This window comes from Larimichthys crocea, chromosome X, assembly GCF_000972845.2.
Source record: "Larimichthys crocea isolate SSNF chromosome X, L_crocea_2.0, whole genome shotgun sequence".
In the NCBI taxonomy this organism is placed as follows: Eukaryota; Metazoa; Chordata; class Actinopteri; family Sciaenidae; genus Larimichthys; species Larimichthys crocea.
In genome coordinates this window covers 22,654,424-22,672,471 of record NC_040020.1, presented here as the reverse complement: position 1 = coordinate 22,672,471, position 18,048 = coordinate 22,654,424, and the positions used below count along the sequence as shown (strand labels likewise).

At 38.4% G+C, this 18,048-nt stretch overlaps 1 protein-coding gene across 1 annotated transcript; it reads right to left on the bottom strand.

Annotated features, from left to right (window-relative positions):
* Positions 1-4,298: 4,298 nt before the first annotated feature.
* rerglb (RERG/RAS-like b) lies at positions 4,299-13,430 on the bottom strand. Its single transcript, XM_010738661.3, has 5 exons — positions 13,225-13,430; positions 9,913-9,969; positions 9,182-9,255; positions 7,596-7,744; positions 4,299-6,278 (listed from the first exon to the last, which is right to left on the bottom strand). Exons 1-5 carry the CDS (start codon positions 13,274-13,276, stop codon positions 5,993-5,995), a joined length of 618 nt encoding a protein of 205 aa, XP_010736963.1. The 5' UTR covers positions 13,277-13,430; the 3' UTR covers positions 4,299-5,992.
* Between the last annotated feature and the right edge of the window lie 4,618 nt (positions 13,431-18,048).

Below are 18,048 nucleotides of genomic sequence, written 5' to 3'. Positions count from 1 at the left end.
TTTCTGTTGGCTATTTTGACTGTGTTCAAATTTGTTTTTTTGCTCAGGAAGTTTCCTAACTGAGTGAAATAACCAGGAAGTACTTAAAGGCAGCCACGATAAGAGCTTTTTAGGTCCTCTAAATGCCAAGGAAAGGTCATACAATGCTTCCTTTCTCATCACCAGTAGCGTAGGATACACGCTGGACCATCCTTTACTGAAAAAAATGAGACAATGCTGTCCCACATCAGCAGACTGTGACACAAAACTTATATAAATCATTGACTGGTTCCAGAAATCATTAATAGATTTCTTTTGCAGATTATCCAGTTCAGTGTGACCTTGAAGAACAAGGACATTGAATTCAACATCATAACAAAATACTTTATATATAATATACACACTAACTCTCCCATTGTGGAATGTACTATGTATTTTCTGTACTTAAACATGTGACAAAATGCCCATGCCAGGAAACATTTAAAACTAAATACTACTGTGTTCCCTTACTCAATACCTGATTTTCATTATTATTTTAAAAGCTAAGCTTACTCTACTTGTATATTCTTTTTATGTTATATTATTATTCTCTTTGTTTTGTTTCTACTTCCTATGAGTAACTGATACTCTTTGTATGAACTGAAAACATATTTTCTTAGTCGGTGTACTTCAGACATCAAATCTCATCAAACTGTACAATACAGACTGGTCTCTACACTGCAGTTGTCCTCTTCTTTCCTTGACCTTGTGGCATTTTCCATCAAGGTCATTGAAAAGTGTTTAGGAGAGAACATAGGACTATTTTGGCTATTCAACCACAGTCCAAGACTTGTTATAGTAGTAAAAGCACATGTGAAACTAATAACGTCAGTGGGTCAGGAGGGGTGACAGTGATCCAACATGAACAGAACCCTGAAACTGAAGCCGCTAAATGGAATTCACCCATCATGAAGTCAATCTGTGATTTTCCTACTGACATATAAAAACAAAAAAAAAGGCCATTGTCTCAGCAGAATATGAGCGACATCAGATATGTAACGTGTTACTCGACAAATAATCAGCTCAATTCCAGTGAGAGTTTGTCGATATTTGAGGTTTCTTTTTGACTGTTAATATGAAGTCGTGTGGGTGCTCTGCTTCAGCGACTGACAAGAAGAGCTTCGAACTCTTTATCAGATTCACTGTATTTACAGAGTTCTGGCTTCTGGCTTCTGCACGAAGATACCAACATCTTACACAATAGCATTAAGTGTAACAGGAGACAAGCGGTACACTGAGTAGACCATGAACAATTGACATAACATATGAAAAGGATTACATATGATTCCTTCCACAATACATCTCTCAGTGTAAAACCAGATGATCCAGATGTAAGTCATCAAAAATGTGTGCTCGTGACATTCGCTGCTTTCGATTAAAAAAAAGGATGAATTTCGCCTCTCGGATGCTTCATGGAGGGGATTTCTCATCTGAGAGACCAACTCTTCATATATATATATCTATAACTATATATATATATATATATACAGTACATCCAATCACTGTGTGCACTCATGCAGCATGACAGTACATGGCAAAACATGTCGCCTTGAGCAACTCATACAAGCTGGTGTTCAAATCAATTTAAAACTCTGTTTTCCTTGTGATTATAGGAGAAAAAGATACGTTTCAGTCAGGATAATTCCACCTGTATCCTTGATTAAGTTGATTTAAACTATTATTTTACCTCACTGACATACTGTTTTCACATTTTGAAGGAAAACGAGATCATCAGTCAGCCCCAGACTAAACAACTTTAACTACTGTTTATTTTCACTGTCAAGATCGCAGGCACATGAATGCGGATGCTGGGGACAGAGCGAAGTACCATCTGATGTTGCAGACTAACTCTTCCTGCTCCAACATGGATCCATTTCAGTGGTGCTTCAAGTCTTTGGAAGCTATCCAATCCCCTGTCATTCTGACTAAGCTGCAGACTTTTAGATTGGAGTGGGGATGTGCTCACCAGCTGTGAGATTAAGGGGAACTGATCGATGGCCTTTCTGATTGGCTCTTGCTGTGTCCCAGCAGCATCCAATCCCCTTGGTTTGGATGATTGTCCTCAGCCGAGCCAAAACCAATTCTTCCTCCACACAGGGGCCAAATAAGATCACTGACCTGAAGCTACAAGGCCACGCTTGGAGGTTCTGTCTCCATCCGTCTGCACTCCTCATCACTCTGGAAAAAAGAAAAAAAGGACAGACAGAGAGATGGGAGGGAGGAAGATGAAGAGACAGAATCAATCAGTTTAAATAAAGAGCATTTTGCACCATCACAGATTTACTTTTTCCTTGTTGTATTTAATGTGCGTTTTCCTGACATCTTTCTTATTAAGTGCTAATGTCAGCAGTGTTTCTGCGCCACTCTCTCCAGAAATTACCTGTCAGTCAAACTCAGTGGGTGGCATGTGATGTCTTCTTCCTTTAGATTTCCTCTGCAGTCTCTGTAGGTGGAGCTCTTTTCTCTTTCCGTTCAGCCACGGTGGTCACCGCTGCTCCTGCCAACTACATAGTTCTTCCAACTGTTCAAAGCAAGCTGCTGTTGCTGGTCGGAAATATAAAATGCATGACTTCCATCTAAGAGAGAGAGAGAAGTATTTTATGAATCATACAAAGAGTAGAGATGCATTTCTCTGAGAATGTCAGGGATCATTTGTTTAAAAACTCAAAACATGAAAAGCATCACAAGTAAAATGCATGCAAGATAGTTGAAGCTGCACATAAAAGGATTCCTTCATGTGTTTAAATGTGTGACTGTGGTTAAAAGGAGATTGGGGACTTGCAGTAAGAAGTTTGTTCAGGGAATAACCTCACGATGGAGTGAGTGTTTGCTTCATTCACTGATTTCTGCCAAAAGGACTCCTGCAGAGATTCAGCTTTCATTTGCCACCCTCTCCGCGATGATGATGATGATGATGATGATGATGAACACGAGGGGCTGCAGTGCGTCTTGTCTGCTCTTCACCAAATAGCCCTGACTTGTATCTGTGAAAGAGGCACTGAGCAATCAGAGATGATTTTTTTAAATAAAAAACACACATTTTTTAAAATTTGCTGATAAATTTCATGCTGTTTTGATCCTGCAGAAAACTTGAAAACCATAGCAATGTGGCACATGCAGTCTATCCAACTCAAAAATACATTTTCAAATACAAAATGTAAATTTATCAATCATTATTTATAATTAATAAATAAGCAAAGTAATGAGCGTGGTGGTAAAAACCCATAACCATTTTTCATTGCTAAATATATTGCAAAAGAATTTTAAAAATATTTTTGGAACAGAAGTTGATTCTTTTGTCATATTATACCTGAGCAAAATCTCAGATAAACTCATGGCACGGAATAGAAATCCTTTAAAATACATTTTACTGCAAGAAACACATGAACATAAAGAATAGCTGCAAGCAAACCCCTCGACAAAGGACAACTGGACTGCAATTGTCAGATAAATAAATTGTATTGACAAACCAATGTCAAATTCTAGAAACTACTTATGTGTAACACAATTATTAAACATAACAAGTATTAAGCTACAAGCTTCTGGCTTAAGGACAAACCATTTTTTTCACATCTGGGAGCCCTTTCTAGAATATATTGGAGACGATGGGGCCCAAGCTCTCCGGAGCCGTCTCTGGGGCCTAGCATGGACTGAGGTTTCAGGGTACATGTCCAGGTCTTAATATGCTGTCACCTTACTATTATGTCTGATCTGTATATTACTTTTAATGATAAAAGATTATGTCTAGCATTTATTGAGCACTCAGAATTGAGTTTAAAGTCAGAATTAAAATACATTTTTTACAAGTGACCCTAATCCTTATCCGTACCCTTGAACCCTGATAAACTCCACATAGTTTCTCTTTGGAGGCTTTGAAATTAGAACATACACACACACACACACACACACACACACATAGAGTCCTTGCAGTGGATGTCTCATTAAAAAATCTGTACAAGTTATGGGAGAAACATCGGTCCACACACGGCATGATGGGAGTTTGATGAGAATGAAGTCAATATACTGTATTATAACGTTTTCATAACTCTGCTGCCATCTAGTGGTATCTTCAGGAACATCAGTCTGTTTAGCAGACTGTCCAGTGTAGTACTGGTGCATTTCTCACTTCTCCTGCCTTCAAACCAGCTATTTTTAGCAGTTACACACAGGAAATTCCTCTTTTCTGAAGGCTTTAGAGAAATTCCTCCTCTCATGGTCAAACTAATTAAAGTTTAGCTCAAAGTGAAACAGAAGCCCCTCAGAAGAACTCATACGGGTGTTTTATTAAGCAATGTTTAACTTTAATTTCCTCTGGAACATCCGATGTTTTCACAGTATTTACAGAAGGAACATTTATCGACAAAGCACTGCATACATAAACTTATTTTTCACAATGTGATACCACGGTTACATAACTGGATTTAAGAAGAACAACAGTGATGAATTAAATCCATGCCCTCAATTGGTGTTTGTTAATGTTTCTTATGAAGTTTTACAAAATTTTGAGCTCGCATTCAAGATCTTTTTCAATTCTTCAGATTCTGTGAACAGTCCAAATAAATACAATCATAAAATCTACTAATTTATATATACACAGTATGAAAAGTTGCAGACATTGTACTGGTAAATAGATTTAAATGATTTCTTTAATCATAGCAGCCATAGAGAGAGTATAACATGTTACAATCAACATTATAAACAACTATAAACACTATGGCTACCGAAGAGGAAAAAATAATAAAAATAAGTATGAATGTTCATTGAAGTGTCAGTAAAATGCATCAAAACCTTATAAAAACCTGCAGAGAGGTAGGCTGCACAACACAGAAAACACATTTTTTCCACATTATAATGCAGAAAGGCGGCTTGAGAACACAGCAACATACTTAGAGTAAGCACAGGGACAGTTAGTAACCCAGAGTTTGAGTTTCAGGGGGAAACTGCAGTGGAGAGAAGTTGGCCCCAGTTGAACATTTCACTGTCACAAGCTATTCAACAGCTGATCGCTCTTGCTCTCCTCCGTGTTGTGATTCCACTTAATGATAAACAGTTATGTCTGACTAGTGAAAGATGGGGGAGAAGTTAATTACAGCCAATAAAAGCTACTTAGTCCTAAAACTACAAAAAAGAAATCAGAAATGATGTCTGGAAAAGAAGCTGTTGATGACAAACTGTGTTTGTATCAAAACATGCTACGTGGTGAAAGTTAGCACTGGACGACTGGTTATGTTCTTAGTCTTGATTATATGGTCTTTGAGGAGAAGACATTTACTCATTTTAGCTATAATTTTTCTATTTATACAAAGCTCTGTATTAAACACTTTAGGCCTGTTTCATTACATCTGCCCATTAAAACTTAGCAACAAGGTTTTTATGCTTTCCTGTCCTGTTCGTTCGGGTTGAGTGAGTACTTGTACTCGTTAATGTGCTTTTTACAAGTATCATCAGAGTAAAATTGGTCAATATCTGTTAAATACAGCAACTCGTGCTGTTCTGTAAATATCTTTCTAATACATTTAGTAACAATTTCAACAACATAATTTCCAATTCATGGTTAGTCTCACCCATGTCCAATTTTAAGCGCCACCCATTGTGGGTACAGATACAGATACAGATTATGAATTTGGTTAAACAGGTAAAGATAATGGTGTACTCACTCATCCCTACTGATAGTGATAACCTGCTATGTTTTAATCACAGAAGAAGAGAAGCAGAAACATATTGTTGGTAAAAAAAAAAAAAAAAAAAAAAAACTATCTACAATGTCCAGGACTAATGCTGCCCTGTAAATGTTCCCTCAAACCATTAATATTGCTCACAGTGTGAACGCAGGGGTACAGTTTGGACGGCTGTCTATGTACTAAACAGCTTTCAGACCCAGCATGTAACCTTATGACCAGTTCTCTTTAACATGGGTCCACACACAACATCCCAGTCCCTCCAGCTGATCAGCCTCTGACTTAAACTGGGACCTTCACACTGACTTCCTCCTCTTGCCAAACACATTGTTGATGAGCTTGGCCATAGACTTGGAGCCGCTGTAGCGTCGTCTGTCAGCTCTGTACTTGAGGTGCTCCATCACCTGCCGGATGAGCTGGGTGAAGAGATTGGCGATGTCTTGGTAGCTCTCGGCTGCTGAGACCTCCTGGAAGTGACAGCGGTTCTCCTGAGCCAGGCAGCGGCCCTCATCCTCACGCACTTGCCGGGCGTGACACAGGTCCTGCTTGTTGCCCACCAGGCACACAGGAACCTCCGTGTCCCTGAAACAGATGCAGAGGACAGGGAAACATATATAAACATATATAATATATGTATATGTAACTTACACACTTAGCATGAACTTTATTTTACCAGTTTTGATACTACATTAGTACTTTTTTTGGCAAAGTTATTAACACACATACCGTATGTTTCCAGAGTATACGTACTCTACATGTGTACACTCACTGACTAAATTGATTTCCTTCTTCCACCTTATCAGGATGCACATGACAGGCAGCCTGATGGAGTTTTCCAGAAGAACACATTTTCTAGATGCCAGTAGGTTCACAGTCAATCTCTCACACATCATCATGAATCATTTATCAGTCTGTTTTTGTCAGGTCCGGTCAGGACTCCCAGCATACCTCAATTTCAAAACCACATGGTCCTAGTTCAGCTTCAAAGAAAGTAGAGCAGTGATACACTGTTTTGCTCAGTTTTCCCATCGTGTTTGCAGCATGTTCCGTTAACATACTGTAGAAGTTTTAAACCTTTCTTAGTATTTCATCTCATGTCAATAAAAATGTTGATATGTCACTTTTGATGATTTGGATGTTGTAACTGTGACTGAAGGACTAGTTTCCAATTAAAGGGTTAGGATTAGGGTTGGGCATGTAAAAAATGGTGCATACACCAAGCTAAAACAAGACTGTTTCTCATTAGTGTAATGTAAATTCTTCAAGTACTGTACCTAAAGACAAATTTGAGATACTTGTACTTCTTTTCATGCTACGTTCTACTTCTATTCCACTACATTTTAGAGGGAAATATTGTATTTTTTTTAGCAAGAACGTTTTTTTTGTTGTTATAAATTAAACTACCCAACAGTTATCAATCAATAGAAATCAATCATCAATAATATTAATAATAATATTCTACTAATATATCTATATAATATAATAACAGTCATAGTTTTTCAGTTCAGAAAAGTATGTGAGTATACTTTTAGGTCAAATGTAATGGGGTGTTTTACTGTGTGCTAAAAGCAGAACTGATGTTTCTATTTGCTGCTGGTCGGCGTCAATTACAACAACAGAGACTGTGTTTCAGATAGCTTTCAGTCAGTATCACAGTTGAATTTCAAACACATTCTTGACATTGTTTTCCATGTTTCAAATCTTAATATAGAAAGCCACAAAAGGCGCCTTAATCACAAACAATTTGGAGAAAATGTTTGCAAAAACTATTTAGCCTCATTAGAACACGGTTCATATAACCTCATCCAGCTCAAGGTTTCTGGAAACAACAGGCCGACAGCTGCTCTGACCCTCTGTCACACTCACTTCAAAATAAAACAACCTCATTGTGCTTCTGACCCTTTGCAGTTGTCCATGCGCGCCTCCCGAATCTGCCGCAGGATGTTCTTGGCGTTGATGAAGGAAGTGCGGTCGCTGATGTTGTACACCACCACAAAGCCATCTGCCCAGTCCACCGGCTCCTCCAGTATGCACCTGGCCTCCGAGCCCTGCCAAGGATAACACATGCTTTTATTTTGGTTTGAGCAGATTCAGTTCAGTGTGTATGTATGTGTCCTGTACGTCCTGTTTCCACCTGGACAGATTCAACCAGAGAGAAACGGTTGAAGCAAGTGTTCTTTATACTGTGTTTTAGTTAGTTAATAGACTAATACCATGGATTAAAGTGATAAATGGATGACAGCATTATCACAACATGTTGTAAATTGTCATGACACTGCATAGAAAGGTGTCTAGATAAAAAGCTATTCAAGATGGAGCTTCTCACAGCACCTCATTCTATATATGCAAGACATGTGCTTTACTGTTGTCCCACTTCTCCTGGCTATTTTTACTGCCGTTCTTGTTACCCTGAACAACACAGTATGCAGACATGTGCAGAGCAAGAATAGGACAGCTTTTAAGTGACCTTGAGGAGAAATAAAGTGTAGGAAGGACAAGGAGCTCAAGGACATGTCTGAGCCCTCAAACATCACTTTAAGAGCTCCCTTTCTCTCCCTTTCTCTTTATTGACTCCATAGTTTCTTTATGCAGTCTGGGTTAGGAGGGCATAACATCGACTTAGTGTTTCTTATGAAAGAGCTGTGTTAGAGTGAGTTTAACCCGCAAAGACAATGACCGGCTCTTGTTCTGCTAAGCCAAGGGGTATTCCAATAAAATACAAATTCCATTGTAAAAGGCCTCTCAGGTCTTGTTGAAAGAGAAGTAAGCAGGTTATATGACTCTTCTCTTCAAAGAAGCTATTGGCACATATCGCCCCAAGATACTCTCATAAACCTTTTGGATTCCCAACTTTGAGTGCTGTACACATCGCACACGTGCCAGTCCAAGATAAGTATCTGAGTGTCAGTTCATTCAAGGTCATGGCCATTTGCTACATCTTCCCCCAACAGACTGAAAACTGGACACCGAAATGTTCAGAGCTCCAAAACAAGAAATTGTTCTTCTCGTCTTTTCACCCCAGCTGAAGGATTGCATCATCTTTGATGGAGTTTGAAAATTCTACCATGCCTGGGCTTTAAAACCTTTCACCAACAGTGGACTCCTTTAAGGATGATGCTAAAGCTCCTCTTGGCTCTTGATATGTTGAAGACAGCAGGTTTTCCCCCAACACTGATGACATTTTTGGTAACAGTGTTATTGACGTAGGTTCAATAAATATTGATGTGGAAGTGATGATGCTGTTATATGATTCGCTCTTGTGTATATTTTCTTGGAAAGTCATTATTCGCAGATTCTCATTTGTTTAACAGATAAAGGGAAAGGGTCATCCATGAATTAAGTGCTAGGCAAAATTCACTGAGTAGATTTATAGTCAACATAATGAAACGTAGGAGGATTCTAAATAACTCAAAACAGGAGTAGTCTGTTATTCTAATAAAAAGTGCAGATATGATGATATTAAGTGTGTTAGAGAAATGTTATACCTGAGAGCAGGGGTCAAAAACTTCCAGATTCAGCTGCCTACCATCAATCGACAGCCTTTTATGGTACAGGGAATCTGTAAGAGGATTAGATAATAAAGTAATATTTAGTAATATTATAGTAATATTTAAGCATACAAATAAGCTATACAGCACCATGTGACAAGCTGACATATAATTATCACCAGACTCTGCAGCTTCCCTCTTTTAGCACCTTTCAGCTCATTTGTTTTGGTTTGTTGTTTCAGCTCCTAAATTTACCGTTTTTGTTCTTATTCACAGATCACACATCAAAATGGAGGATTGATAACAAGAGCCAGATAATTCCCACAGAATGATGGAGAGATAGCAGAGCTCAAAGGAGATTAAATATTTGACTTGGATTCTCCAAATGAATGCCAATAGTGTCCTGTTGTCAGCTCAAGTGACTCTTCACCAAAACAAATGTGTTCTATTGTCAAAAAAGATTCGTACTTTAAGTAGATAATTATGTAAAATGTGAGAAACCATTAAATATTGGTAGATGCGCACTAGAAGATGGGATTTACCATTTTAATCTTTTTATAGCTGTAATGCTTTAGAATTATTCTGCATACAGAAGGTATCCTGGATAATGCTCATGTGAAATGTGCACACCACCAAATAACTAAATAACATCCATGATGTCTGAAGATAAACTCCAAGACCAAAACTCTCATCAAATTGAAATCATCATCAAATCTGGAAACACTTACTGGCATTTGAGGCATATTCACCAATAAAGCGCCTGGTCAGGAACCGCACAAGGACAGCTGGAGGAAAGAGACGAAATGAAAAACAACAAAATGAATCATGGTATCATTACGCTCTCATCCCTCACAGGTGGCAGCAGTGGGGGGGTAAATGATCCTTGTTCACTCCTGCAGGCAACACAGTGCCAACAGTCTCTGGGAATGGAGCAATGAAACTGTAGCCTCACATGAAAGAGGCTGCACGGCTTTTCTGGACGGCCTGTGTGCATATTTGGCAAGCTGGATGGTTATATTTCCCCACTCTGCTTTGCCTCCAGACAGTGAGCCACACATACAACTGACCACAGACAATCAGTTTCAATTAAAGGCTGAAGTTTCAAGTGCTGAACTCTGGAAGCCTATTGCTGGTGGTGGTCACAGGCCTCTGAAGGGGTTATACTGGGGATACAGGGAAGCACAAATATGGATATGACCCAAAAAGTTGCTCATGCTTGCACTCTGGGAAATGCAAAGGAAATTCAGCTCATGGAACTTGATGACACAATGATAGAACAACAATAAAAGGACAAAATGTGCACTCAGAGCAACAAAAAGAAGAGCAACGAGCAGAAACACATTATATAGACATGTGCACATGCAGCCTCCGGAGGCTACAACATTACACACAGTAACAGCTCTGCTTCACTGCCAGCCAGTGATAATGTGACATCCTATTATTTTATAAAGCTTGAACACAGTGCCGAGACAGTTGGTCTTGAACAGCACCACAGAGACTGAATACTGATACATGCAACGAGAACCCAAGCAGAAACAGGGGTCGTATAATTTGCTGACTTTTGCCAGCATTTTTTTCACTGGAAGAAATCTGGAATGTGTTTGACCTTGCAGATTTAAAGGTATGGCCATAAACTTTTGAAAGTCTTGGAAAATAAGCTGGCGGATTCTTTGGAATTTGTTCAGCCCAAAATACAGATCTTTTTCACGTATTGTGTAAACAGAGAGTAAGGGGGCACCGACTGTCAGGGCAGTACAGCAAAGCCAGAGTAAAGGGCTTGATCTAGTTAATTACAACATAAACACAAGCAGTGGTGGGGAATTTTAGCTCCCCTAAAGGTAAAGTGCACTGACTCTGATTGCTCAAACCCAGATATACATTGTGTTTTCCAACCTTGTATTCAATTTTGTGATAGATGTTTTAATTTAACAAAAGGTCTTTTAAGGCAGGGATTCTCTGGAGGCAAAAATAATCTCATTATTTGAGTTCAATCTCAATTAATGGAGCCAATAAACTTTGTTTATGTGGGCGGGTTTTGTTATGTAACGTAGCTTATGTAATGAAACCAAAGGCCTGTGAAAATAAACGCTTAGGCCTGCTACCTGTAAGCACGCAACTTATCCATTTAAAGAGTTAGGCCTAGCTTAACATCGATCTAACTAAATTTGCCTTCAGTGATGTTTGCCTTGTCTTAGAGACCATGAGATGTACTTGAACACTCTGAACTCTGAAAAATGGTAGTAGGTGGATTATTTCACTTTTCTGTAAAACAACTTTATTAAAGTTTAAAAATGAGCTTTCAGTCTCGGTTGTCAAGTCTACCAAGTGGCTCCAGTTTAAAGCCCTCGAGGTTAAAGTTTCAGCCATGATATCTTTTTACTTTGAGAAAATGGTCGGACGAGAAATAGAAACAGGGCTGTTAATATCTAATTCAGGCTCTGCGGTTGCATTGGAGGCCATGGGGTGGGATGTAAGGGGTGAATGAAGACAGCAGGCGCTCCAACAAAGTGTTGGGTGGTGAACAGGCCGAGTGAATCAGATCGCCACCTTAGAGGTAAACCTGTAATTCAAGAAGAACTCATGTTAGGTTCAAAATGGTGCCATTTGCTATATATGACATGACAAAAAAAGGCAAACCCGCCTCTGTCATGCTTTTCTCTGTTATTCTTTGTTATTCTTATTATATGCTTGAACTGTATAAATTATACTAATTAAACTAAAAATGTATATTTTTGTTATATAGATATGCAGTCATGATTGTTGGGTAATATGTAAGTTGATGTCCAATGTCAAGTCTCTATTTGATCATGTGATGCGATCATCACATGATCAAGCCATAATTGCTACTGCTTTATACTGTGGGATATCATTAATAGAGCTGCAAGTGGTGATGTGTTTCAGTTACTCTTCGAGCATCAACAGACAGTACAGCAATACAGTTGCAGTATCCTTGAGCTTAGCACTTAACTGTCACTGTAAAAAAAGAACATGTGCATCATGTCAAATTGTAGTCCTAATAAGTTATGTTTAAAAAGCCTTCAGATTAGATGTCACGTCACCATGTCATAAGGGAGATTTAGTCAAACATCTAAGTACACTGTTGCCCATGAAGTTGGAAAAAAATATTTGTATCTCTTCTCATGTAATGATTGTGACAATGTGATTTATTCTTGATCTACTCAAAACTTTAGACATCAATCTCTTTCAAACACATCACAGTGAAAATCAAACCACAATTAACATCCTCAGTGCTGATTTAGAAAGTTACACGATGAATTATTATCATTATTATTATATTATTACTTCAGATTTTCTACCTTCTATTTACATCTGTAATTCAACAATGCAGTCGCTGCTGCTGATGGAGCCTCCGAGATTAAATTCTCTCAAAATATATGATGCAATATGTAAGTAAGGTTGTACTTCAGCTTCAATTTAATTTGTCTGGATGAAATCAAGAAGGTTAACTAAAGTAAATGAATCAGCTGGTCGCCTTAATTTGCTTATCTGCAACAATTTTGAAAATCGATAATTGTTTATATTTCAAGCAAACATTCTCGGCTTCCATCTTCTTCAAAGTAAAGACATACCATTTTCCCTTGATTTATATCATTATAAATTCTGAATCTTTGAAAATTCTATATAATTATATCATTTAGCATGTCACCTTTAACTCTGGGATCTTGATGGACATTTTTCTCTATGTTGTTTTTTATGTTTTGTTGACCAAACGATTCATTGATTAATGAATAAATACAATAGATTAATCAATGAAAATCATGAAAATTGCCTAATCGTTGCAGCCTTAAACACCAAGACATTATTTAAAAGTTATTTCACCACCAAAGACTTCTTCTGGTAGTCTACACATTAGCGTTACCTGTTGAGGTATTTTTACTTAAACAAACTGTTTGGTTGGTGTTTCAGTATAATGTATAAAGAAGATTTCCAAGCCTAAACCTGTGATTTATCATGCATCAAAAACTATCATGATTTTTTCTGTAGCTGTTTGAAATAAAAAATCACCTCCATCCACTCACCTGATTTTCCAGCCCCCTGGCTTCCCAGCAGGGCCAGCTTGATGTCGTTCATGCCTGTGCTCTGTCAGGTCCACAGCTGGTTCTCTGGCTACAGCTCTGTGTTGTGTCTGGTATCTGGGTTAGCGTCGGCACACTAAATGCTCCTTACAGTCCAGGCTGGATGGGAGTACAGCGTGCCCCCCCTCTCTTCCTCTTCAAAGGGCTGTTTCACTTTTTAAAGCAGAAGGGAGAGGAGAAGGGGGGAAACAAGCGCCCCCTTCTTCTCTCTCTCTCTCTCTCTCTCTCTCTGTCTGTGTGCCAAGAACTCCTTACTCTCTCACACCTCTCCTTTCTCTGTTTTCTCTCTCTCCTGTACCCAACTTAGCTCTCTCTCCTCTCTTAGGTCCCTCTCAATCCATCTGTTTTCCTTATTTCTTTCCCCTCTTGCCTATACATCTCGCTTTTCTGTCTCTTCCCCCTCCTATAAAGAGGTCATGGTTGACTAAACCCATTGTGCTGACTCTGGCACTGTAACTGTAGTCTGGCTGCCATCTATGGACGTTTGTGTTATCATAGTGCAATGTTATGGAAGCCCATTCGCGCCAGGCAAAAGAAAAAATGAGTTAATGAAATGTTAGGAATGACAAATACTCATGCTAAGTCAGAATTGCAAGACTAATGCAGCCATGTTTCTCAGAAATTATGTTTAATTTCAACTCATCTGCAAATGAGAAAGAATTCCACTTGAAATATGTTTTTTGTCAACATAATGAGGAAACATTTTTTAATAACACATCTGGCAAATCACAAAATGTTCATAGAGAACATACCTGCTACACTGACGTATCCATTACTGTGATGATCAGTGACTAGCTGAACTAAAACATGAAGAAAACTTTTTATAGTAATTAAGCTACAGACGTAATTTGCGTTGTACAGTATAAAATTAGGAAAAAATATGTCATAGGTCAAAATATGAACAAGTAATCCAAATAACGTGATTGGTCAGATTTATAGCTACCAGGTCCTTGGATTAGAAAAAAAAAGTGGCTCTTTGAGTAAAGATTAGAAGATTGTTTTTAGTTACAGCTCAAAAATGTCATGAATTCTGATTTACTATCTGATAACCAGGACTTCTGTGTCTCTCTTTATATTCAAAATGTTTTTAACGTATCTGACAAGTTTCTAAATATTCATACTGAACATGTATGCAAAATGTTCACTGACAATGTATTTCATATCTACAATATGGCTTTTTATGGTTATGTTTAGGGCAGTTCTTTCAGGTCAAGGAAATGTTATCATCTTAGTTAAATATAGAAAAAGTAAACAGTAGCCATGTTTCTGTCTGCATCACAAATCTGAACTAAATTTCAAGTAATACTCAAGCTCCAAGCTTCATGGCTGTGAAATGAATCCAATGCAGAAGTGCCAAAAACTGCAGTTCCTTGTGTGACCACTTGAGGCTGGCTACAGAACAAGTTAACATCCATGCTCCCGTATTAAAACGTCCAACTTCACAGCAGAAATAAACATGTTTACAACCTGGTACAAAAAACAGTTTGGGTCTCTTTAGCTAATTCTGCTGTTGCTGACAACCGTATTAAGTTTTGCTTCTTTTTGTTTTTATTCGCCCATTCAAATTATATTAAAGCTTATGCAGAATTAACAGTGTCTGCGCTTTGATTGACAAGCAGGTGCTGTTACAGATGGTTTCTTTTTATTGTCAGTGACAATACTGCAAAAGAAAAGTTGAATAAATGCCTGTTTGCACTATTGTTATGCAAATGTTAGGAGTTATTTCACAAGATAAGCAGTAGGTGGCGTCAATTCTTCAGGCAGAAAACCAGAAGAAAAGTACAAAACGAGACAATGTAATTAAAGGAGTGTTGGCTGAACTGGTGAAAAACAATGAAGAAAACACAATTAGAGTTTGTGCGTTTTATGTATTAATGTGAGGAAGGTTACATCAGATCTGTGTGTAGTGATCATCAATGTATTATAGAGCCATGAGGAGGCTGTCAGAGAGTAAACAGCTGATCAGTCATGTGACTTAAATGTCCAATACATCAGAACTTATTTAAAGAAGTGTTTCCTTATCCCATTAATTAAATATAATTACATTTTGCTCGCTTCTGGCAGAAACAGGCTCCCGTATGAAGTTGCTTTGTATGCAGTTAAAATCAAGAACCAAGCATATTTATTTCCTCAGCTGGTGGACTTTGTGATAAGATTGGGCAATTTCCAGCATCAACAATATTTTGGTTTCAAAAAAAGTCTAATTATTGCAACCGGTCAATGTATTTTCGTAAATGGAATGCAGTGATATGATGGGGAAACAATTTTGATGACTTTGGTTGTGCACTTCAAGTCACAGCTCACCAGACTGAAGCAATATAGTCAAGTGGCTTTGAGGACAGCGTAGAACCAAAAGCATGAGAAGGCCAGCAATAAAAACACTGATTGGAGCATCAGTCATAGTCTTGACATCAAAGTGAATTGAATCAGACGAGCAATCCATTTCATTCAGCTTACACAGCTACACAAGACGTGGCACATGCACCTAATAAATCATCCTCCAGTAGCTTCTATTACACACACTTTAACGTCAGCCAACAAAATGAATATTCTTTTGTCCATAACCACATTTTTGTCTCCTCTAACCCTCTTGCATACTCATTCTGGGCATTTTAGGCCCATTTCCAAACTGGCTTCATCTGATCTTGTGTTTGCGTGCAAAGCCAGTGACCCTCTTCCAAGAGAAAGTCTTAAATTTTACCCTCGACTTTAGCGAGGGCTGTCATGGCTTGGCTGCACATGTAACAAGCCTTTTACATAGAACACAGTTTTAACGGTTGTTGTAGTCTATTTACATAGTTGCTTTATGAGTCGAATGGTTTGGAATGCCCCAAAATGTAGGATTTCCATAGCTGGATCCTTTGAAGTATTATGTAAAACGCCTTATAAATACAGTGCATTATGCTAAATGTTAGTGTTTCAATTAAGAATGCTGTCAATCATAGTGAGAGTAAAGAAAATGTCTCAAAACTTCCTTTTCTGGAGTTTGGGCTGCTCTCTCTTTGTTGACTTTAGGATCACCGAGTCGAACCCTTGAAATACCGTGAAAAAAAAAGCTGTAGCGATGAAATGAAAACAGCCTGACCAGAATATGTGGGTCCAAATCCATCCAGAATGCTTTTGAAATGTTTACCAAATTGTGCTTGTTCCATTCAGTGATGTTTAGGTATCATATACCCTCTGCAAATCATCTTGCATGAGCCAGAATAATTGCTACCATATCGCTTTACGTCTTGCGGAGTTCAGATGAGGTCTGAAATCACCAACATGTCACTTAAATTATTTAACTCACTCATCAGAATGAAGGGGAATGTTGAAAGATTAATATTGTTTATTACAAAAACATGTTCATCCCAATCATGCCTAATCTCAAACCAGGAAAATACAAATTTTAAATCAGCCTTGAACACCGAAGTGCATGATGACCTCAATCATCTGCATGTGATTTGGTTCAGAATATGCTCCAATAATGCAAAAAAAACCTGAATAAAATCACTTTTCCTCTAATGCTTCTCATCAAAACTGCTCAATGAACACACACCGTCGTAATCAGAAGAACCAAATTCCTGTTTTTTACTTCCAAGGCGAGCACACAGCGGAAGGTCGAGCCACCCATTAATCAGGCAGATAGGGAAAGGCCATTTCTCCTGAGCTGATCAACACGTGGCTTTAAAGAGGCTTTCACATGGGACGACGTCATGTGCCCACAGAACTACACACACCAAGAAACACATTATTCTCAGCAGCTGCATATACACACACACACACACACACACACACACACACACACACACACACAAAACCTCAACAAATGAACATCAAAGCGCACCACAGCACATCAGCATCATCATTACATAACGTCTGTGCACCAAGAATTTGTCTGGAAGGTTTCTGTTTATGCTGTTGAATGTGTGACATGGGAAAAGACTTCCTAATGGCCGTTAAACAAGAGATGCCTTTTAAAGACTAAATGGTTACTGTTACTGAACGTCACAGGGATTAAGTGGGTAGCCTGATATTTTTATTCCAGAGGTCCCGGAAAATGTAATCATCAGAAGTTGTATTTACATGTGGCTGTGATGCATTTTACAGTTTACTTTTGGCTTGGTTTAACTTATCTATAGATTGTCTTTGACTTGGCATGTTGATGACACGTAGAGGTAAACTGGGTGAAGTTTTGTAGCTCAGCTTAACCTAGCCTAAACTAGCTTTAGATAATTGTTTGATTTATTGTAGCTTACCTCAGCCTTAGCTGTTTATCATGTTAAATAAAATGGCGGGCAAAGTGGATTGAAGCATGTGTAGTTCATTGTAGCTTAGCATAGCCGTCTTATCACAGTCCCGGTCGTTTAACCTAGTTTGTAGTTTAGTTAGTTTAGCTCAGCTAAATTGACTTAGTGATCTTGTAAACATATCAGTAATAAACTAAATGGGCTCAGTTGCAAAAGAAACAATAAATGTTTCTTAAAACCATGATAAGCAAAGTAAACTGGCAAAGCTTAGTTCATTTTATCATCATGCCATCCTGGCCTTAGTTAAATAGGCTGGTTTGATTTGACTGAACTGACGTAGGGGGCATGGTGGTGCAGTAGATCAGTAGTTAGCACTGTCGCCTCACAGCAAGAAGGTTCCTGGTTCAAACCTGAGCTGGGGCCTTTCTGTGTGGAGTCTACATGTTCTCCCTGTGTCTGTGTGGGTTCTCTCCGGGTACAGGTAAATCGGTGACTCTAAATTGAATGTGTGTGAATGGTTGTTTGTTTCAGTGTG

Bases quoted from the DNA above. Each gene is read 5' to 3' on its own strand.
- rerglb (XM_010738661.3), bottom strand. From the start codon at position 13,276: ATGAACGACATCAAGCTGGCCCTGCTGGGAAGCCAGGGGGCTGGAAAA. The intron at 9,256-9,912 runs GTAAGTGTTTCC...ATCCTCTTACAG, and splicing joins TGAATATGCCTCAAATGCCA to ATTCCCTGTACCATAAAAGG. The intron at 7,745-9,181 runs GTATAACATTTC...TATCCTTGGCAG, and splicing joins TTTTTGACCCCTGCTCTCAG to GGCTCGGAGGCCAGGTGCAT.